The sequence below is a fragment of the Diplotaxodon limnothrissa genome, linkage group LG15 (assembly GCF_057381915.1).
Source record: "Diplotaxodon limnothrissa isolate DT_005_m linkage group LG15, D_limnothrissa_male_GT1.1, whole genome shotgun sequence".
Lineage (NCBI taxonomy): Eukaryota > Metazoa > Chordata > Actinopteri > Cichliformes > Cichlidae > Diplotaxodon > Diplotaxodon limnothrissa.
In genome coordinates this window covers 11224726-11248700 of record NC_140610.1, presented here as the reverse complement: position 1 = coordinate 11248700, position 23975 = coordinate 11224726, and the positions used below count along the sequence as shown (strand labels likewise).

General features: G+C 38.1%; 2 protein-coding genes across 3 annotated transcripts; both read left to right on the top strand.

Annotated features, from left to right (window-relative positions):
* The first annotated feature begins 2234 nt into the window (after window positions 1-2234).
* Window positions 2235-3296, top strand: fam110c (family with sequence similarity 110 member C). Its single transcript, XM_085373612.1, has one exon. The coding sequence runs from the start codon at window positions 2247-2249 to the stop codon at window positions 3294-3296; it is 1050 nt and encodes a 349-aa protein (XP_085229738.1). The 5' UTR covers window positions 2235-2246.
* A 6368-nt stretch (window positions 3297-9664) lies between these two features.
* fbxo25 (F-box protein 25) lies at window positions 9665-23949 on the top strand. Of its 2 annotated transcripts, XM_085371810.1 has the most exons (11): window positions 9665-9726; window positions 10487-10667; window positions 17950-18053; window positions 18715-18764; window positions 18884-18976; window positions 19076-19169; window positions 19733-19914; window positions 20222-20404; window positions 20934-21077; window positions 21847-21873; window positions 22508-23949. In XM_085371810.1, exons 2-11 carry the CDS (start codon window positions 10540-10542, stop codon window positions 22595-22597), a joined length of 1095 nt encoding a protein of 364 aa, XP_085227936.1. In that variant the 5' UTR covers window positions 9665-9726; window positions 10487-10539; the 3' UTR covers window positions 22598-23949. The 2 variants fall into 2 exon arrangements, with proteins under 2 accessions (XP_085227936.1, XP_085227937.1); XM_085371811.1 differs by lacking the exon at window positions 21847-21873.
* Window positions 23950-23975: the final 26 nt, after the last annotated feature.

Sequence of the window (23975 nt, the reverse complement as noted above, 5' to 3'; positions counted from 1 at the left end):
CAGAGGTTTGCTGATTTCTCCACTTCTGCAAAGAGGTCTGTTTCCAAAATTGCTGTGTAGATTCACCATAAATGAAAAATCTGATTTTTAAATGACTTTGTTATGTATATGTATTTTATTTTGGCTATTTTACACTGGCCTCGATGATTGCTTAAATACTTATGTTTCAGTGGACATTCCGTGATTTATTTTTGGCTACATTAATGCATGGATGAAAAGTTCTGGCACATAACACAGAGATATATAGTGTCAGAAACCCAAAATCATGACATAAAGCAGGTGTGTAAAAATAAGATCAAAGTTTACTTGAACCAATATCAAAACATTACCTTCAAAGAAGGCAAAGATTCAGGCAGGGTTCAAAAGCAGGCAGAGAAAAAACAGACTAATACAGGAAGACAACCGAGGGGGGTGGAAATCAGCCGTGAACGTGTGCCGTAATGACTAAGGGGACCAGTTGGTGAAGTGGATGCAGGTGAGCAAAGAAGCTGAAAGGAAAGCAGGGCAGGTGGGAATGGTGGGTTTGGAACAACAGGAGAGAAGTGAATGGGAACATAAAAAAACAAACTGCATGAAGACCAATATACACCCAAAAATCTATAATTTTTTCTGCTAATTGTACCTTCTTCAAGAATAGATAAAGAAGACCATAAAGCAAGACAAGACACAAATGATGGGAGAGAAGGCAAAATTGAATATAGTAGTTGTATATAAACACCTGGTAAGTAAAGAGAGGTTAGTGGAGAAGTCCAGTGCATCATGGGAAGTCCCCCAGCAACCTGAGCCTATTGCAGAGGATCACCTGATCTAGCTCACACTATAAGCTTTATCTGGAAGTAAAGTTTAAAGTCAAATCCTCAATGGAGACAGGTCGTCTGTCTGGAAGCTGGTTCCACAGGGGTCTGACAGCTGAAATCTCTCCCTCCCATTATACTTACTACTGGGAACCAGCAGTCTGAGAGTGAGGTGCACTGTTTGGATAATATGGTACTATGAGGTCTCTGACATATGATGAGGCCTGATTATTCAAGACCTTGTATGTGAGGAGAAGAATTGGAAAGTAAATTCTGGGTCTAGCAGGTAGCCAGTGAAGAGAAGATAATATGTTAGAAACATGATCTCTCTTTCTTGTCCCAGGCAGTACTTTCACTGCCGTGTTTTAGTTCAACTTAAGGCTTTATGGGGAATTTTTAGAACCGTCACATAATAAAGAATCAAAATAGTCCAATCTACAAGTAATAAATGCACGAACTAGTTTTTATCACCACTCTGAGACAGGATGTTTATAATTTTATCAACTTTGGGAATCAATCAGTCATTCAAATACCTCATTTATATTTAGGTGATCTCCCACGCAAGGTCATCTTCTCAGATATGTAGACAGCATCTGGTTTCACCACAGCCCTCAAACTTGCAGAGAGAGCAAGAACATCAACTTCTGTTTCAAATAGACCTGAATTTTGTGTTAAAGTTCATTTCTTCGTATGCAAACAGACACTTTTCAAGCCTGAGGAAAGAAACCAGTTTGTTCACAATTTCTTTTTTGTCAACACTCGTCAAATTGCACAGTCACAGTCACCACACTGAACACAGTGGAGAAATGGAGTTTTTTTCCCCCGAAGTATAAAAAGTTCTAAATTGAAACTTACATTCAACAAACTATTTTTTTATGTTTATGGATTAGTGCCACCATGCTTTAAAAAAGCATCACTGTTTCATACCTACCTCCAACAATCCAACTGTTATATTTCATACACATTCTCCAGAATTTAAGGATGACTAGTTGAGGGTAAACACTTATTGCACAACTTTTTCACTATAATGAGCACCAAGCCCATATGATGACTCAGATTTAAAGTCATTAAAAACTATAAACTGTTAATGATTCAGAAGCCAGTTTTCCTGAATGTTGACAGTATGAAACATCCTGTCTTGTGCAACAAGGCTAAAGATCCACATTTTCACCTGAAGGACTGGGAAACACACTCTGCAGAAGTGTCACCTTTCATCGTTCTCACTTGCGATGGTATCAGGTGTACTTTGAACAGGCTTGTGTCTGGCTAAAACTACCCTTGCGCAGGATGGGTGGGGTAATGTGGTGTGTGTTTAAACAGACAAGGTAAGGTCCCCCGTCACAATACGTGCTCAGGCAAAGATCGGGCTTGAATGGAATCCTTTACCTGTAGCTCTGGGGAAACTGTACACTGAAAATCTACAACGAGACTTCAGTGCCCGTCAAAACCACAATGGAGACAACTAATGATACCACAAAAATCCTGGGGAAAGGTCCTGAATACCTTCGTAAACAAATGGATTTAGAGAGTGAGACAAAAGGACGCATGAGTGCCGTGGAGAGGCTCGCCGCAAGTAAACCAAAATACGTCAAAAGCCAACAGGTGGTTAACTCAACTCAGGAGCCAGTGATTAGCCTTGGATCGGCCTCTGTGAGTAGCACTGGGTCCTCTAACCGAAGCTCACACCGGGATGGGAATCTTCCTACAGGGAGTCACTTGACAGGGAATACACTAACTGTGCAAATCTCTTCACCAGTGCAGGCACATCGCTCCAGCGCCAAAAAACGACCAGACTCTCTTCTAATTTACAGACAGAAATGTGAGTTATTGAGAGGGCCAGCAAATGAACGGAAACACCATATAACCCGTAAGTTGTTGCTCAACCCTGTGAATAAAAATGCCCCATTATCCGAGGGGACAGATAAGGAATGTGAGTCTCAGGGCAACGGGGGAAAAATCACCACGCCTAAGGAAACAGCAAAGGAATGGAATCCACATGTAGTTATCTCTAAACCGGAGAGCAATGGAGTGACAGAAGAGTGCAGAATCAAGAACAGTGACTCTGGTACAAAACCTAAGGCTGGAGTTGTAAATGCATCTAGTGGTCTCCTGACAGTTCCTGAGGTTGAAAGGAGGTCTGGCAAAGGAGTCAGTCGTTCTCACTCTGATATCAGCTCCAGGTATTCCAAAAACTTTGCAGACTTTGATGTTTTTTTCAAGTACTGCGGGCTGGACGGTGAGGTCATTGAGTCTTTGGGGAAGGACAACTTCTCGGCTCGCTCAGATGAAATTGCAATAATGGTTCGGAGTGTCAGTGTTTCCACGTCAGATGATGGCTTTTCCAGGAACAGTAGTGACAGCGATGCGCTCATGGAGGAAAAGCTGCACGAGAAGATACGTCAAGAGACCTCAGTTATTGAGCGCAACGCACGGATTATCAAGTGGCTGTACAGCTGTAAAAATGCTAGTGACACTGGAAAAAAGTTACGAGATCTTCACTGATTGCGCTTTTTCTTTTTACCAAGTGATGTTACATAAAAGTTATATTTTGAGGACAAAGATGGAAGTAGTTTCTTGTTTTTGGCCTTAGAAAACACTGAATGATACCCTACTTTTCCAACTGTACCTAAATCTTAGGATATGTATTGTGTATGCTTCGTGTGTGTGTGTGTGTGTGTGTGTGTGTGTGTGTGTGTGTGTGTGTGTGTGTGTGTGTGTGTGTGTGTGTGTGTCCTTTACTGATGACTTTTCTGAGAGCAAATGATGACTGGGTGATTTCTTATTTTTTTCTAATTTTTTTTTACTTGCACAGGACCATCTATGATCTCAGTTACACTGGAAACAGATAAAATACAATGTCATAAAAGCGATACAAAAACAAAAAGTATTTACATTATTCAGCTTCAACATTTTTAGGATTACTGGCTTATTTAATATAATACTTTTGCGTTCTATTCAGACTCTATAAAAAAACATTTCTGTATTAAATATGGTCAAACATGCATACAAGAAGGCAAGCAGTAATTCAAAAGAATTCAGTGAAGTGCTGTGATATGAAGCAAAAACATACTAGTATGAACTAGTTTGGGATTATTTTCTTTTTTCATAAAAATAAAATACTTTTAAGTTCAGTGATTTTGGTTGTGAGCCTTTTTAAAGTAAATGGCCCACAGTCATATAGACTTACATTGTTTATAAAAGCTATACTGTATTTTTATGCGACTATAATTTAAAGCTTTTGAAAATGTACAAAATTTGTCAACATGACATACTTCCTGCTAATGATAACTCAACGTCTAACAATGCTGCAGCAATTCTAGCTGTAGCTTTTTGATGAGTTGTCATCAATGTTACATAATTCATCTACAAAACATTTGTGTGTTTATTTATTATTCATTAACATGCAATTATTTTATACGATCACTTATAAAATGTACTATTTGTAAAGAGTGGTACTATTATTTTAAGATAAAAGGCTCACAGCTCATGGCCTTTTGATTCTTCCCAGGAACATTAAAAGGAGTCTCACACTGATGCTCATAAATTCTGCTCCTCTGCGAATACCTTTAGGCCACCTCAAACATGAAAGCATCCCTAAATCAGAATTTGTACAACCTGCCTTTTAAGTTTATAATCCAATAATGTGCACTCCCATTTCTCTCGGGGTGAAAGGTATACATTCCATCACACCAACACACAAGAAGACACACACACCCACACACAACCTGGAGACTTACTCTGAGTTTACCCATAACTACTGCCTGCCAAACTCTGACCATAACTTATCCTAATGTTAAAAGATAGCTTTAATATATAAATTTGAATGATTTAGATCATGAGGATTTGTTCCCTTGTCCACATACAAAAAAAAATTTGCATGTATGTGTGTAAATAAATTTAGGTCACCACAACAAGTGTAATATCTGCCACCCCACAGACACTCAAATGCAAACCACAGCAACTGATACAAAAAAATTTACGTATGGAAGATCTGCTTATATTTAACAGATGTATGAAAAAACATTTGAGGAAGTGGTTATTTTCCTCGCAAACTTTCCCTTAGATCTGTTAGGGGAATGTGCTTAATAATCTGATCGGCTTATGTCCAGTGACCCGTTGTTGTTGTATCTCTCTCCCAAGCTCCGTCTGCTTTGTCTCTTCATTGCTTTCTCTCTCTTTTTGTCTTTTAGCCAAGTTTTTTTTTATTCTTTGAAGCTCAGTGGCTGAACATGAGCTGGGGGAAAGCAATGGAAAGACTGTGCTTGACGCAGTATGTTAAACGTATTGCCACCTATTCAGTTTCACTCATTGTCTTCTTACAGAGAAAGAAACAAACAATATACGTTATAAGTTCATGTGAGTGGGCACAAAGTAGTTAGCTGGTGCAGACACACCTTTCACTTCTCCAAATGCCTGACTGACTGTTTAGTACAAGCCTCCACTTGTTGGTTGCCAAAAGTAGAGGTTACCTGTTGATAATGATAGTCATCAATATGTGATTATTGATTGTGAATGTGAACTCACTATTGCTACAAGTTTGCATTTAATTTTGTTTTTTATATGTAAAACTTAAAATTTTTGTACTCCTAGATAATTTGTATATCTTTACCACCTTTTGCCCAGTTTTACTGCTACTGAAAACATAAAACACAAATAAAACTGTTTTTACAAGTAAAATGTTGCATGAGTATACTCACAGTGGGTGGAATGGAAATGTTTGCTAAAGTTTAAAAGTTTTAACCCAGGGTGAATATATTGTCTTTGAATTACTCCCCTGCGACCACGATAAGCGGAAGGGAATGGATGGACGGATGGATTGATGTTAAACTACTTACTCTTTTATTAGTTGTTCTGTTGGTTATGAGAATTATCAATTACCTATACACTGCCACTTCATCAGTTACACATTGCTAACACTGGGTTACCTTCAGGGCTGCCTTAATTCTTCTTGGTGATGTGATATCATTATTATTATCATATCATTACATTACATTGCTGCTGATTTTTCAGCTGAAGATCAATTATGAGAATCTCCTCCTCCACCACATGCCAAAGGTACTCTAGGTGTCTATTAACTGTTTCTTATATTCTGTTTTTCCACTGTACTTGAGCCCTCCAACTGCTTTATATACAAACACACATTCATCAGTGGCATGCCGTGACTTTTACAGAAAGGCAAGCAGAGACAATCGTCACCCCTCACACCCACTACACACACAAACAAACACACCTTCTTCAAAAACACCAATTTAACAAGATAAACTGGATCAGATTAAAACATGCCATTTGTGCTGTCCATCTGCACATCTTCACGTTTCTACACTCCTTCCTGGCTGAAGAGATGTAAAATATTTCTAATAACTTAGTTAAATAAATATCTACCATATTCCCCCCACTTTTTTGTATTGTTAACTGACAATGACAAGTGGTGGAGGAACTTTTCAAACCAAAAAGCAATAAAAAACCTTACTTTACATAAAACTGTATTATTGAAAAATTGTGTATAAAGTATCAAAACTAAAACTATTCTGCAGAAAAATGTCACTAATCAGTGTTAAATATTATTTTTTATCACTGCTCCATATGTTTAAGGTTGATCACATTTTAAACACTGTATTTCTGTTTAATTTTCAGCATCAAATTCTATAAATCACACATTTGTCGTGGCTGTCCTGTGAGGACCGCATATCTATGAAAAAAAAATCATTTGTTCGTTGCCCATCTTTTCTACATCACAAATGTTCTCCAAGGTGGCCAGTAAGACAACTAGTTGTGTTTCCATACGAAGCATATTACTGATCTCAGAGCAATGAAAGCTCCCCTCAGCTTACCATGAAAGACCAGTGGTTTATCCAAAAAGGACATGCACAAATCACCTGAAACAAACTGCTGGCCTCCTAGCTCCAGTTATTGTTAATAGGAGACAGACACGCCTTCAGAGATGGAAACAGCTACATTTTTCTGTGAGATAAAATAAGCACAGCTTTCAGCGACAATAGCCAACTGCAGTCACAAAATAGCAGTAATGTAAAGGACAGATTAACTGACAGGAGGAGCTTTATGATGAGGGATCACTTCACTTTGCTATGTTATAATTCACGTTTATTTTTAGATTTGACAAGGCACGCTACTTGCTTTGCTTGTCCTGATGGAACATCACTGACACTACCAGTCTAAAGTTTGGACACACCTTCTCATTCAATGTTTTGTTTTTATTTTTGCTACTTTCTACATTGTAGATACATAAACAATGTGGGCTTTAAAGATAATTAAGAAACTTTCTGAAGGAAACCTGGGCTTGTTAAGAGAGACGCCATCCATTCCACTTTGGATGGAGAAGCTCTCATTTCTAAGAATCTGGCCAAATATATTAAGCCCCCCAAAACGTGACGATCCAGAGTTGGGACCAGGAAACAGAGTTGCAGTCTTACACGCCTCTCTGCAGCTTCTCTCCTCCCATTATCCCCCCAAAACCCCATCCCCTCAAGGTCTGTGTCAGCTCCCAAGCAGACAAAAAAACAAACAAACTAAAAACCAGCAAAAAACAACTGAAACATAAAAAAACACAAAGAAAGAACAATACAGTATCATCAACAGCACCAAAGACTAAAACAGTGAAATGTGGATTGTTGAACATTAGGTCTCTGTTACTTCATGAGTTAATAATTATTCAACAAATCGATTTATTTTGCCTTACAGAAATACAAAAATGACAGCCTCAACACGGCATTTAATCTGTTGTTAGACTCAATTGGCTCAGATCAGAGCTCAGATAAATGCCATACAGAGTTCCAGTAGCACACACATCCCTACATCAGCTGTTCAAAGGAGACTGTGCAAATCAGGCCTTTATGGTCAAATAGGTGCTAAGAAACCTCTACTAAGGGAAAGCAACAATCAGAAGAGATTTGTTTGGGCAAACAAATGTGTGGGGTTCAACACATTGGGTCTAACCCACAACCCTGAGATTAATAATCTCATAGTCTTGAGCTAATCAAGCTCCACAGTAAGCCTTCAGTTCATGTCATACCAACATTTAAGACAAGTTCTTCCTCTGACCTCTAATATAAATAAAGTATTTACACCCAGGAAACTCTCACTAGATAGTTTTTCTTTTCAAACCAATCTTTGTAAACCCTAGAGATATTTCTGTGAGAAAATTCCAGTAGATCAGCAGTTTCTGAAATACTCAGACCAGTTTTTCCAATGTGACTGATTAACAGGTAAATGTAATAAAGAGGATGTATATAAGTAGCAACAATGCCAGCAGATATGAGTGGGTATATATAGATTCTGGATAATGTTTGAGCTTATTGTATCCAGCTTATGGGACGCAGTATCCAACAACAAGACCAAATTGTCAGTACCTGTTTTACTAGTAATATAAAATTCTTAGTCAGTACTCTCATGTCACTCATTGTTATTGCTTTATCATAAATTAAATAAAATGATAATTGATTTCATTTTAAGACATATTTAATTATTCCAATATTTAATTAATTAATTATTTCATAGTTCCTGTGCTGCTGTCTATGAATTTATTTTCCATGTAAATCTCACTGATCAAAATCAAGAACTATGTCTAACACTGATTTAATCAAAATCATTGCTTTGGTCTGAAGTCAGTTCTTTCAGTGAACACTGCTCAATACAAGTACACAGAGTTTGAACTTGCATGCTTCTAGTTCCTACTTTGCAAGTACACTCAGAAGTCAGGACTTCTGAGCATGGAACATCCAGCTCACAGTGAGACAGTAGAATATTTGATGACATCAGCTCACTTTCACATTGTACTTTACTGCCTTTTAACCCTTATGGTTAATATTCACAATGAATATTGTGAATATTCATTGATTTTTTTCAAGGAGAGGGTAGAGCTGGGTGAATGGGTGGGTGCTTTCACTCCTGCCACTAGCACTGCTACATGATTTTACATTGACGTGATGGCCAAATAGGTCCTGCAACATTGGGTACGAAGGGGTTGTTCAGTTGGTTGCATTCTCCAACCTTTACCACTAGATGACACTAAATTACACACACAAAATACATAAATGAATACCTATTAAATTCATATTTTAACCACAAAGAACTCCCACTGCAAACCATATAGGACATTAGACTGTATTTTTAAGCTCAAACAGGTGACGTGACAATAACAATAAAATTTTTGAGAGCCGGTGTACAATGAGTCAGGGCTGCTGAATACGTACAAAACTTTGAAAGAAACATGTTCAAACGGGGTGTCGTTTTTGGACATCCGAAATAGCTGCATTTTTTTAATTTGCATATACAGGCACAGTATTCAATTGACCTTGCTCTGAACGACTTGCGACTTAAACTGAAGAGAATAACGTCATTTGAAACAATCAAAAGTAAACTTATCTTTTCACATCCAGTTTGCAGCTTTACGCCATGCACATCAAAGCAGGAAGGTCCCAGAGTAATAAAACTGTGACCTAGATAACGTGTCATAAAATATACGGCTTAAACTTAAACCATACAACTGATGTGAAAAAACAGTGGGTGGGGTGAGAAAATAGTTATTTATTCAAGTTAAGTCTTTAAAGCGTTTCACAACATTTTTCAGCATCAGTCAGTCACTCAAAGCTCCAGCAGACCAGTTACCATCCCCCATCTCAAAATCAAAACACAAGTACATGTGTGCAGTCCGCTGTCACGTGTCGAAGAAAGCCCCCAACAAAACAAATGGGATTAAAAAAAAGCTGTTGAGTGACAGGAGTGATTATCCAATCGGCCTCCCGAATCTGGGTAGCAACAAGATAAATACAGACCTTTTGACCAATCAGAGAGCAGTAGGGGGCGTGAATTGACGAATTCTCGAGCTTACTTCCGTCAATATTTCCAGCTCCGCAGGAGGGGAAGGCTAGAGACGGAAGCAGAGACACAACAGAAGAGCTGCTTCTCTTTAACGGTTTGTTTGGCCGTTTTTCAGAAATTCACAGTCTTATACCAGCGTAGCGGAGATTCATTATTTTCTTCTTGTCGTCATTATTTGTTTTGGGTCGACTGACAGCTTCGTGTTTGATAGCTAAAACGACTTTAACAGCGCCCGCTAACGCTGTCATTGTCCAAATTCTGAAGGTAGAAAAATATATAATTGCGTCACGGATATTGCAAGGTATGTTATTTAAGTATATTAAAACGCTGTGGCTTAGTCTGGCCCTTTACATACGAGTGTTAAATCTGTAAACGCGCTGTAACAGGGTAATTGAGAATGGCTGATGGCCCTCTGCTTTATGTGATATGCAGTTGAAAGGTAGCTGCAGGCTACAGTGTGAGAAACCATAATAATACTTTTTATTTTCACCTTTTTTAACCAATGCTGGCATAAAATATAAGAATCTATGTGTGGTGGGATTTGTTTAAAAACAGTCAGTTTCAATTTGTAAGCTTTAAAAAAAATCATCTCAGTGTTTTTGAACTGCCATTAAATTGGTGATATTTATAACTTGTTCACCTTTTCATTTAAAAGTTGTTGTTTTTTTCAGTAGAACCTAATGTGAACATAATGTGAATATAACCGGTTAAATGCTTAAAACTGTTTGTGAAATTTTATTGTAGCATGCTGTATTTAACAAGGACAAATTAGATTTCAAAATTTCTCTCTTCTTTGCATGGTGGCATCAAGAATAAAAAAATCATTTTCTAACAAAAGCTGGTTAAACCTCCAGGTGTGAAGTAGCAGCGGCCCTCTCTGCTCACAGTCTCACACCTGCCAGACAAGATGCCTTTCTTGGGTAAGGATTGGAGATCGCCGGGGTGGAGCTGGACAAAGACGGAAGATGGCTGGAAGAGGATCATCTTGTTCGGAGATGTTTTGGAGGACAACAACGGAGAGATTGATTTGAAAGAGTATGTTGCCTTCACCTTTATCTACCTTTAATCAAACTTCTTTAGTTTAGTATCATCTCTGTCTGAGCTCTACATATTTAAGTAGTCAAAAATTCACCCAATTAAAGTGCACTTTAGCTCTGTATCACATTGGTGACCTGTCCTGGGTGTACCCCACCTCTAGGATAGGCTTCAACCTCCCTGAGACCCTCATAAGGGCGTGCAAAAGAGAATGCATAACAGTAGTATATCTAAAGTTTTGCTGCTCAAAATATTGATACAGCCTAAAATGGAATGAAAAAAAAAAACGAAATTGCTGGTCATCTTCCTTTAAAAAAACAAGGAGTTTAATCAGTTTTGAGTAAAAGTAGATCATAGTTTATTGGCTTACATTCATTGCCTTATATGGCAATATGTTTGTAGTAGCTTGTATGTACATTGTACTTTGACCATTTTTAGTTTGCTGACGACATTTTGGAGTGCTGTAAAATTTTATGAGTTATATTAAAAGTATAGTAATCAAAACAGGTTGCTTTTATTGTATAATCCAACTGTGCCTTTAGAGGCCAATCTAGGCCTTCAGTGGATACTCTAAATTGGATTACAGAATCACAGATTTCTTAGAAAATAGAAAAGGGGAAAAAACTAAAAGGAGCAGTGGTGAATGATTTAATAAGGATACATGAGTGGACAGATATCCGCTGAACAACATTTCTCTGGATATTTTTCACATTTTTAAACTTTGTAAGACCTACAAACTCTTTCAGGCTTCTTTTATATGTGTAAAATAAAAAAATGTAACCACAACAGTAGGCTAATTACATGTAATACCTGGCTTAATGGATCTAATGTCATGGGTTGCTGTTTGCTGTTACTGAAGAATTTTCTAAGCTATGATATGTGTTAATCCCTAACTGTAAGTTGACTCTCCTTCAGGATAATACTGAAGCTAAAGGGGAACTGGTGTAAAATGACCTGTTTACACAAGTCTGTTATAGAGATACCTAATAGCCCAGGGTTAAAGGGTACATAAGGCAACAATTCACTAATCATTCAACCACTTATTATGAGGGCCATAGCACATACAGTTGTGCTCAGAGGTTTACATACACTCATTATGGGGATGAATGTTGTGGTAATTTGGGTTTTTTAATGATTTCTTTGAACTGTTCTTTTTCAGGGGTGGAATGATTGTACAGCATACATCTTTAATGACTTTAAAAACAGCAGGACTTTCACACAAATTGAATTTATGAGGAGTTTTAAGTTGCACAGGGTCAAAAGTATACATATGCGCCCACTAATATTTGGTTCAGTGTCCCATCTCATGCAGATGCTTTTGCTATCTGGCCCAGCTTCCTCTGTTTTTGCTTTGAGGCAACAGTGATGCTCAAAGCTTTTTCTGTCCAACATTCACACCCATCCAGACTCTGATGAGCACATCGGGAGCAACTCAGGTTCAGTATCTTGGATGCAAACTGGAGCAGGGATTGAACCTTTCAATTTTGTAGGGTACCTGCTTTTCCTTCTGAGCCACAGCCACCATCAGCAATGACATTGGTTCTCACGATGACTGTATGTAAACTTTTGACCTTTTATGAGGTGATTATACTGTACATTCCCATAATTTCAGCTTGGTTTTGCCAAAGAGTGTTGTTACAGAAAAAAGAATTGAGTCGACATATTTTAACATAGTTTTCAATGACATTGATTTGGCAGTGAATCCTGTAGTTCTGTAAGAGCAAAGAGTGTTTGTAGTTGTGTTTATGTGAAAAAGAGTCTCCTAATTATGACCAATTATTTAATTGTGACAAATCTGAATGTGATATCTCATCAAGGTTTCTCAATGCTGCAGACTACTTGCACAGCAAGTGACAAAACACACAAACCGCTCGCTGTGAGAGTGGAGCAAATATTGATTAGATTCGATTTTCATCTGGTTCTGCGTATAAGTCACATTCTTTATTGATTATTCTTGTGATTCTTCCAGTTTTCTGTGTTAAAAGAAAGTAGGCCTACTTGAGCTTTCAGCGTAATTTCACCTTTTCCTTAATCATCTCTGAGTCTGAACACAGTGTGGAGACTTCGGGTAAAGGCTTGGATGTGACTCGTGTGAAAAAGCTCCACTACTATGAGTTCAGAGTTCAGTTGCTTTGCTCTGTGGTTAACAATTCTAGCTAAAAAAAAACCTCTTTAAAGACACAAAATTCCAGCAGAAGGTCAGTTTAGGTCTGGAATAATGAAACAACCATGTGGTAATAATGACAGAGAGTTCACAGCCAACCTCAGGTAGAGAAGGCTGTTACCGTTTGGGAAAACTTGGAATTTGATTTGCTCAATTTAATACTGGGAAGTGTTACTCCATTTTCTCACAGAGCCCTCAATCGGGGTTTTGAAATCCTACTAAATTCCTAATGAAATAACCAAATTGTTATGTGTGTATGTATGAAGGTCTTTGATCAGATTTATTTATGCTACCTCTACAAGTAGTTCTGTCTCATGCCGTCTTATGAATGTGGTGAAGTTTTAGAATAGTCTAAGCATGTGTGTTTTTGTTTGTTTATTTATTTTAAAGTGTCAAAGTTTTTTGTTTTCGATTTTTTTGGCAAGTTTTCAAGGTTTTAATCACAGCAAGTATAGTCGTGCTTCTCTCAGGGCATAAAGTATTACAGGGTCATAACTTTTTCACTTAAGCATATTAAACTTTATTAGGGTGTTTTGGCTTGGTGTTTCTTACTAAACCAATGTTTCCAATAGTGCCTTAAATCTTAATGTCGCTGCAACTCTTAGTATAAAGATGGACTGACTACAACTGATCGACTGCCAAGTCTCTCTCTAAATGTTGACATGACTGTCAGACACTGTCCAGCATCCGCAGAGCATTCTCAGAAGGTTTTCAAGTAAACATTTTTTTTTCCATTATTAAACAGAAAACAGGGGAGAGTTGACAGGAAATTAAATGATAGGAATATAAAACAAAAGCTTAATGTTTCCAATTACATGGTCCGTCTCAAACCACCAGGACACAGTGGATTTTTCTTGGTGAAATTACAAGAATAAGACCAGAAGTGCTCACGAACCATTAAATCGCTTAGAATTGGTGCCATAACATCTAGGCTTTTATGAGGTGATTTACATCACACAGTTCAACTTTTTTTCTTTCTGACTACATAGTAATATCATACAAACAACTTCTGAATGTGACCTGTGTGCAGTATATACAGCTAATCCTAAACCTCTGTGCATATGACACTTCTTTTTCACACACGTTCATCGTGCATGCTGTTAGATTGTAACAAAATGAGTTGAAGTTAATGTGCTTGTGAGCAGGTTAGGTTTGAAGCATAAGTTGCCATGACTGAGCCTAATCACGGAAAACTACAGGTTACACCTTAGGTTCCCTCTCAGAATTGACATCATAACTATTTTACAAGCCTTGGCTTTTATGATAACAGTGCATAATGATAACCTCCAATTTCAAACACGCTGGCTGTTGTGTGTTCAAATAATGGGGCTTAGTGGATTAAAGACTTTAATGGCAACAGCTTGTTGAGATCAGCTAAACCAAAAAAACATCTTCTGCTTTTCGTCTTTCTGGTTTATATTACACACTGCCCCTGTCTGCAGCTCATGTGGCCTCCCACAGCAGAGCTCATGTTGTTCTCCACAGGAAACTTGTATTGTTTTGACATGTGCCAACTGGCAGTGAGCAGTTGTAAAAATGAGGAGACAAGAGGGGATTTTCTGTATTCATTCATTTCTTTTTGTATGTATTTTTTTCTGCTCCAGCTTCTTGTTCTGCTTGTGTTTTGGAGTTTTACTGGATGGAGGATTATTAATTGCCTCATTGTATATGACTAGGCATTTATATGTTGGCACGTCCTTCTACATCTTGAATTTATCTGACTCCCTCCCTCTGTTGTTTAGAAATTTGTTGTTTATTTTGTTGCATTTTCATTAGAGTTTACTGAAAAGTGATCTTCTCAAGTCAACTGGTGACATCTCTGATCATTGTGAGGACCAGAGACTGTTGATATGGTGGACAATAGTTCATGAGCAAGCCTCATAAAACGTAAACACACACGCAGGGTTTGGTTCGTGTCACGCTGGTACTGACAGGGTGGAATTGATGGCATCTCAGTAGCAGTTGGTGACGTCCCCTTCAGGCCAGGGGAATTTTCTGTCTAACTAACAGTACTTCTCGGTACCACAGTGACTCGTCAGCAGTCTTTAGCCTGTCATCAGACAATAACTAATTACATCATTTAGGCAAATTGGCTGCTCTTCAGATGCAGTCTCCCTCCACAAAGCCAGTGACCTCATGGCAACCGAGGTACGTTTGCCAGGCGACCACATGTAGGCCAGAAAGAAAGGAGACAATACACTGGGTGTGTACTAGAATGGTACACAGTGTTACAGAAGTACTTCAGATCACAGTGCGTGTGTAAATCTAAAACAAACTGGTCACTGATCTTCATGCTGTCGAGTGTCAGTTGAGTGTTTGAACCTCAGTTTAATGCTCATTTCTCTTACAAGTAATCGTGTAAATTGATTGAACTTAATCAAATGTGTTTGTCTACTAAGAGACTAGAACATCATCTAAAAGTCTTCATACTATATTTTGTATTCGGTTAATTTCCTTTGGAACTACGTGCTCCCTTCAGGGCCCTGTTTATCTTTTATTTGAGGATTTTAAAATGTCCACAAATCCTTTTGAATAAGTTGTTCCTTTGTGATGTTTTTATTGGTTCCTTGGAGACGGTTATTCCATGTGCAGCCTGTGTAAGAAAGTCACCCTATTGAATTCCACCTTTTTATAATTCACTTTGACAGATTACTGCGCTTGCAAGTGTGTTTGCGTTTATGCCTGTGCAACTGGATAAATGGATAGAGACAAGGGATTACTGTGGAGCTCATTCACTCTGATCAGCTGACTCTGTAGTCAGACAAGCAAAGCCATGTCTTTACTTATGCTGGAGAAAATTTAAGTTGGTCTCTTATTCCATAAGACCAACTTAAATATGCTTCTGGAAGTATATTAGAATTGATAACCAGTGTAATGTAGAACAGCTGTGGCTCAGGAGTTGATTAGATTGTTCATTAATCAGAAGCCTGGTGGTTTGATCCCTGGTTTGACTGTTTTACACGTTGAAGTGTCCTTGACCAGGAGACTGCATACCCAGTACGTCCACTGGTTTATTTGATCAATAAAGTCCACAGAATAATGGACTTAATGGTGTGAATATACGTGTGAATGGTGAAATGTGGCTTGCACTGTTAGTGTTTTGATAAGTTCAAAAGAAAGGACTGTATAAATACCATCCATTTGCCCTAGGGTCTTATTTGGAGCTCTCCTCGAAGATGTTTTCCATGAAAAAATTCCCTTCGTGCCTTAACATGTATTAAATGTAACTCTACCTCTTTTCCTGATTTTATTTTATTTTATTGATTGTTAGCATGGACAGATCAATGAATATGCAAAGTTGTCCCTGTCCTGACCCCTCCGTCTTCACTAGTCCACCCCCGCTATCTTTGTGCTTCTGCGAGGCCCCACTCGCAAGATCTTATTCTACATTGGGGTAGACAGGATTGGTCCAAACCAACTTGTTTTGCAAAAGAAGAAAATCCAGTGCTTAAGAGCAGGAAAAAGAGAGGAAAAAGTCACAAAACATATCAAATGAAGCCGCATGGGACCAACCGCACTGGACATTTTTGTCAATGCACCAAATATACAAGTTCTTCAACCTCTAGAAAGCAATCGGGTAAAAAAAAAAAAGGAAAAAAGCATCCACTAGTTCCAAAGGTTAGCATGATGCTAGTCACATCATAGAGATATAGCAGCACAGAAGTTGGAAACACATTTTTAAAAGGTATGAGATTAAAAAACAAGTCTGTGTGTTATCAGCAGACTTTCCAACTGCTCGCTGAGCACTGTTGGGAACTATTTAAAGACTACATGACCCATATGATGACCCTGAGTTGGAAACCCCCACTGACAGGACTCTGACTTACTCAAGGGCTATGGGTGCACCATGGTACAATGTACTATTGCCTCATAGAAAGAAGGTTCTGGGTTCTAATCCCGAGCCTGAGCGAACTCGGTAGATGCTACCTTTCTGTGTATAGTTTGCAAGTTCTCCTTGTACCTGTGTAGATGCATGTTAGGTTAACCAGTGATTTTGAATTGGCTTTAGATTTAAATATAAGCATGTCTGTCTTGTCAGTCATGACAGGCTGGTGACATGGCCGATAAAGAACCCACGTCTCACCCTATGACACCCAGGGAGGGGTTAGCTTACCAAGAATTCTCTCTTAGCTGGCAGTGTTGCCGCTTAATTTAACCAATGGATTATTAATGCAGTGTATCAGATACCAGCTTAGTTCAGTAATTTGATCTGTCTCACAACGCTCATTAGAAAATCAGCGAACCAGAACTCCATAATCACACTCTTATTCATGATTGAAGTTTTGCAGCTTGTTTTTTGTTTTTTATTGTTTTTTCACATAGATTTATTTGTAGATAGTTGTTTTAATTTGTTTGTACTCAACAAGTAATTTGTTTTGTGAGTATTAGTTAATATTTTGACCTGAATTTAGTAAAGACATAGTAATAATTTACCTAATTGGTGGTTTAATTTTGTGGAAGTAGATTGAAAGAGTAGAGAACAGGCACAAAGTAAGCAACAAGTCTCTCGCACAACACAGGACTGTAATCTGAATTTTTAGCCTTTTTATGCAGTAAAAATGGTAAGAAACGTCTTCACAAACCCTGGGAACATCTGTATTCGCTATGTTGACTTGAATGTGACATGTTTTAATTCGTATTTCTGTTGGAGCTCGGCCTTTTTGAGTGTTCTCCGACAGCAATGTGAAGTTGAGGTCAACAACGAAAATGCTAAGTTCTGTGTTATCAAAAATAACACAGCCCTGAGGCAAGAAACAACAAAGATTAGATACAGCACGCTTAATGTTCTGAGACCTCTGTCCGACATGTTTGACCTTGGCCTGCATATCAGTGTAGCAGTAATACAACAGGTTTCCTTCAGTTTCTTTTTTTCCTCTGATCTTTAATTATTTATTTCTCACACTGGTTTTCCCTATAAGTTCAGTAACACTACATCACCTAACTTGGCTATGAGCCATCTTGCCGTGCAACTGTGACACACAGGCTATCAGTAAAAAGTCACTGATTTGCTTCAGGGCGACGCCACAGTGGTTCGGTGGTTTGTAATTACATGGTGTTTTCAGACTTGCGTGGAAGTGTTATTAATGCATTACGCACATGTTTCCTCTGTCCAAACAGGCTCTGCAATGGCAACAATGAAAATCTGTTTGTTGGAGATGTGTGTGAGCTCTCCACCACAAAGAGGAAAAAGGACTTCTACAACAATAACACTAAATCCCAGTGTGAGTTTCAGCTGCACATAATCACTGTTTTGGCTCGGGGAACTTTTTGTGGCATGAAGATTAAAAGCAATGTGTACAAAAGTGCAAAAGTCAGTGAGACAGAAATAAAACTCTCAGGGATTTGGATTAAGGTTGTGCTGCAAATGTTGTCTTTTTTATCAATTTGTAGTGTCCTCCGTCTCCAGATGCAGTGCATCCATTATAATATTAATAAGCACATCAGCAGCTCTTGTGCACCTTTTGAGGTTGTCTAGCTTACCTAAGTACTTCTGCATTTTATAGCTAAGATTTACATAGAAAATCTGAAGTGAAGTAACTTTTTATACTTTTAATAATAATTTGCCCTTAAATGATCTTGAAACTTTCATAACTATCAGTTCTTCTAGAGAGCACAAATTGATTGTATTATATCATTATCCTACTGTATCAGTAAGACTTGTAATGTAATCCATACAGAAACCCTTAAACAATTTCAGACTTTGGAAATGTTATAATGTTCAATGTTGACTCAAACTTTTGCAAATAAATACATTTTTAAAAAGTCATTAAGTTTCAGGTGAAATATCTTGTCCCTCTCTTGTCATTAAAATATGTAAAATTCAATGATGCACAACTGTAAGAAAGCTTTCATTAAAATGTTTGTTTTTGCATTTTTTTTTAGTTGTTTTCACAGATAAATGGATCTACATTCAGAAAGGGAGCACAAAAGAAGTGAGTACTGAGGCGTTTCACACAAAGGAGCGATTGTCTTTTAATGGAAAATACACATTAGTCAGTTCTTTAATTAACAGAGCTTGTGTGCACATGTTTTTTCTGATGTGTACCTACAGCGACATGGATACTGCACACTCGGCGAAGCTCTCAACCGGCTAGACTTTTCCAGCGCTATTCAGGACTTGAGAAGATTTAATTACGTTGCAAAAGTGAGCATTGATGCTCGTACATGATGTTAAAGAAACCTTTTAATTGTATGACTTATATAGCGCATCTTAAGCTCCTCCTTTTTTTTCTGTCACCCACAGCTTTTTCAGCTAATAGCCAGATCGCAGCTGACGTCTTTGAGTGGAGCTGCCCAGAAAAACTATTTCAATATCTTGGAGAAGATTGTACGAAAGGGTGAGAAGACCTGACATGGGGTGTCTGAGGGATAAATTGCACATACAGACTCTTTATTTTCATTATTACTTTTGGTGTCAGCGGCTTTCAAACTCTAATTTAGTTTTTTTCAGGGCGTTTTGTGTTGGGAAAAGTAGTTTTTATGTTTATAGATTTTTTGTGTGTGTGCGTGTGTGAATGTGAAGCCTTTGAGCGATCAGAACATGCTTTCTCTCATCCTGCTGTTCAGTCGTTGCAGTCTCATGTTTAACCGCAAAACCAATAGGGCTAGCATGCTCCATCATTACAGGGTTACAAAGGACAGACCAGGACTGTATTTTTTTTTTCATCCTTCAGTGGTGTGTATATTTCTGGTAAACACATTTTAGTTCTTTTGCAAACTTGAAGCTTTTTTGTAAAAAGAAATATTAGTTTTCCATTTGTCTTTTTGTTATGTATATGGGGTGGTTTACGGCAGGAGCCCGCACAACAACAAAAAATGTGTTATGATCCTTAAAAAAAAATTCCTCAATAGCCCTGGTGTTTTCCTTCATGTTTCTCTTTTGCTTGTGTTTTTATTCCAGTTCTGGAGGACCACTATAACCCACGCCTCGTCAAAGAGCTTCTACAAGACCTGAGCTCCACCCTGCACAGTCTGACCATCCATGGCAGGTGTGTCCTCGTGGGAAACGTCAACATCTGGTTGTGCCGTCTGGAAACCATTGTTAAATGGCAGCAGGAGCTGAACAACCTCCAGATCCCCAAGGTATTTTTATTGAAATCGCAGAGTAGGTGGACCGCAGAACTTCCAGACAGCAATCTAAAATAGCAGCCATGCTGGAAATCTGTCTGCGCTGACTTGTCATAAGAGTGCTGTTTAAAATGAGAAGTAGGCTAAAAATCTGCCTTTTTATTTACAGTGCTATACATGTAGCTCCATTTGTACCTGCTTATGAATTATGACTTATTGACAAGCTGGTCCAATTTACAAGCTGAATTTAATGTGGGAGAAATGTGAAATACAGAAGTGTTGTTAGTCCACTATTTATTTTTGGTGATTCTTGTTTCCTCAGCAAATGTGCACTGGCATGTCATTCAGTGATTTGCCCCTGCACATGCAAAACAAGATCCTCTATAAGTTCTCTGATGCCTGTGACATCATTAACTTGGGACAGGCCACACCAACATTGCACATCCTAAGTGAGAACAACACACTGTGGAAGAAACTCTGCCTCTTTCACTTTTCGGACAGACCGGTGAGTATTACACTTAATCATTTGAGCTTGAATCTAAGGTTTTATTACTTTTAGTCATACATATATAGTCGAGTGTTGTAAAACTGGATTGCTTCAGAACTAGAAGTAGAGCCCATGTTAACCACTAGAGGGCAGAGTTGGCACAATTTATTCACAGCTCGCAAATGAGCTTATCCTCTAGCTCTTACACACACACACACACACACACACACACACCCAAGCACACACACACACACACACACACACACACACCCAAGCACACTATCTTAGACCTTTCGCACTCTTTCAGGATTGATGTTAATGAGGAATTGTTCTTGATTATATCTAAATACACACTGTTCTTGTTTTAATTGCATCTATCCCCAGAGTGTTTTAAATAGCTGGTAAAAGTTTCTTTCCATCCATTGTGTGTGTGTGTGTGTGTGTGTGTGTGTGTGTGTGTGTGTGTGTGTGTGTGTGTGTGTGTGTGTGTGTGTGTGTGTGTGTGTGTGTGTGTGTGTGTGTGTGTGTGCCCACTGCATTTTTGCAGTTCTGCAGGACTTTAGCCATAACCAGGAATGACAATGTGGACTGGAAGCTGATGTATTTCACCTTGCAGAAACACTACCCCATGAAGGAGCAGTACGGCGACACGTTGCACTTTTGCAAACACTGTAGCATCCTCTTCTGGAAGGTAAACGAGACAATGCAGCAGCAACAGTCTAAGCACGTTTCCTTATACTGATTTATTGATTTTGGTGGGAGATTTGGTGGGGATCAAGATAATCAAAACCTGTAGGCACATATGTAATGAATAAAATCTAACATGACTTGTAGTCATGTAATAGTAATATGACTATTATATTATAAATTTAGTTCACCAGACTGCTATTCTGAAATAACCTAACAGGTTTAGTCCAAGTTTAACTGCTTGCTGTTAAAAGAAAAGTCATATCTTTATATTTTGAATAGTTTACCTTCCTTGGTATTGCTTTTGTATTTTTAACTCTAATTATTTAATATTCAGTTTACTCTAAATTCTTAAAGCCAGCAATAAAAAGGTTTGCTGAATCAAAAAGAACCGCAGAGCACTGCCTGTAGTGCAGATCCTTGTTCACGATTACAGTACAATAATTAAAAAAAAATTATAGTGTCAAGCAAATTAACCGACTGGTTTGCTTTCAGCAGCACAGAAAATCTGACCTTTTAACTAACTAACTAAGACAGATATCATGTTATAGCAAGATCAGGGAACTTCTAGAGATACAGAAACTGAACAGTGCAGCACTTTTATTAAAAAGTATTCCTATACATTCAGTTTCCTCTGTTTGTTTCTTTATTTACTTGCCACAAACTCGTTATTATCCTTTCCTGGGTACCTAAATTATTTAACCTGCTGCTTTCTCTGCATCCTTCTCCTTCCTGCCTCTTCTCCTGGTTCCCCTTGTCCCTGATACCTTAAGGATTGCCATCTGGCTTTGTTATTGAAGGTACTTTATGTCCCATAATGCTTTTCTATTTCTTAGATTGCCATCTTGTCTCATTTCCCCGATGATTGCCCCGATGGTCCGATTTCATTTCCTTGTATTGAGTTTTTTGTCTTTTGCTGTCCTGTCATCGTGTTTTGTAAACTCTGACATTGTTTCCGCTGACTTCTCCTTTAACCTGCTCCGGTTAAAATAGATTTTTTTTTTCCCCCTGAATGTCAGCTGTCACTTTGTCCAACATAAATATTTGGACACTTCCATGTGCTATCATCCAGAACTTGCTCACCACATTTTTGTAAAATCCTTCCTAAGTTCTGTTTAGTTTTCACAAGCTTATCTATCAAGTGTCACATCACATTTTATCTTTTATATGCACTTAAATAGGCCGTGTGTTTTTACCACGAGTAAACAGTGACACATGGCCCTGAGAACCTTTAATTAAAACTGCCATAACCAGTGCTGTTATGTTCACAGTTTATGACATAATTACTAAATCACCCTAAGAGTAAGAGCTCGCTTCTGTGCTGTAATCAGTTTTAATTCTACTCTAAGTAAATGCTAGAATCATGACTGCGCCAACTCGGAGGTTTCCCAGTGTGCCTTCGTTCTAATGATTAAGCTGTTGACTTCCTTCCAGGACTTTGGCCACCCGTGCACAGCCAACGATCCAGACAGCTGCCTGATGCCCATCTCTCCGCAGCACTTTATCGACCTGTTCAAGTTTTAAACCCTCCATGCTGTTTTTCACCTGAAGCATCCGTTTAGCATCACTCCCACACCAAGAGGTGTGTACAAGAACTTGATGTCTTTAACCCAAATACAAAGGGCTTCAAAGAAATGTTTTCTTTATTTCGTTTACGTCTTTACTTCCTTACGCACAATTATTTCCGTAAATTGAGGAAAAATTAAATGAGAGGATTTCTCAGAATGTTGATAGAAGGTGATATATAAGCAAGGCTTTCTCCTTTCGCATACATGTTTGTCTTTTAAGACAAGAAAGGTTGCTCCTTACACAGGGAATAAAATATGATGTAAATGCAATGTGAATATTTTGAAAGGAAATATATGTAGAGCAAATCTTAGCATGTTTATGTTAAGTACAAAGCCCCCTAAAGATCATGACTGGAGTTCTTTTCATGTGGAATTTAAATTTAAATCAAACATTGAAGATATGACTTTCAGCCTTAAGGGGTTTAACAAATGCTGTAAACCTTAATTGGACACCACTTCTTTGTGAAAATTGATAGTCACCCAAAGCATACTGTAAAAGTAAACAAAAAAGATTTTCTCAAGGCAAGGAAATGGGATATTCTTCAATGGGCAAGTCAGTCACCTGATCTCAACCCATCAGAGTATGCTTTACAGTTATTAAATACAAAACTCAATGCAGAGACCTACAATCAAGAAGCCATTGAAGGTGGCTGCGGTAAAGGCCTGAGAGAGCAGGTCCAGGGAAAAAGCTCAAAGAATTTTCATCCAAGTATTAAAAACTATCCTCGTACCTGAAATTTTGTTAACTTGTCCAGTCGTTTTTGATCCTCTGAATTTGAGGAACTGTGTATAAAAATGGCTGTAATCCCCAAACAGTTAAAGCAAAATTTCTCTAAAACTGCTTAAATCAAAGCTGAAAGTCTGCACAAATTTTGAACCTAACTGCAGACATGTATTTTTATTTATTTTTTTAAATCACAAAGATGCGTTTCTAACGAACCATAAAATAGTCACATTGATATGAACTTCCTTTCCCCTCACAAGCGGGAAAATGAAAGGATATGATTGCATCATTACAACAAAGCGATCTACGACCATAATACGTTCATTTGTGTTCTGTCAGTATCAAAAGCAGTCTGCCCTCCATTCCCTGTGATTGCAGGCGTCGGTCCAGTTCAGTTACTCTTTAAAACTGATTGGAAAAAGATCTCTGAACTGGTTGGAAGCATTTCTTCTGCCATTAGCTGTTGCTGTATGTTTAGTTAATGTTATTGCACCAGGCCTGTCATAATAGCACTTCACAATATTGATATTATTGCACTACTACTATCTGCTCTATAGGCACACTATATATATTAAAATATTTGAGATGCATTTGACTTTTGTAGCAATAA

What these genes read in the sequence shown, in the direction of transcription:
- fam110c (XM_085373612.1), top strand. Translation starts at nt 2,247, where the DNA reads ATGGAGACAACTAATGATACCACAAAAATCCTGGGGAAAGGTCCTGAA.
- fbxo25 (XM_085371810.1), top strand. Translation starts at nt 10,540, where the DNA reads ATGCCTTTCTTGGGTAAGGATTGGAGATCGCCGGGGTGGAGCTGGACA. An exon ending in AGAAAGGGAGCACAAAAGAA is followed by an intron (nt 18,765 to 18,883) that starts GTGAGTACTGAG and finishes GTGTACCTACAG; the next exon opens with CGACATGGATACTGCACACT. An exon ending in ATCTGGCTTTGTTATTGAAG is followed by an intron (nt 21,874 to 22,507) that starts GTACTTTATGTC and finishes ACTTCCTTCCAG; the next exon opens with GACTTTGGCCACCCGTGCAC.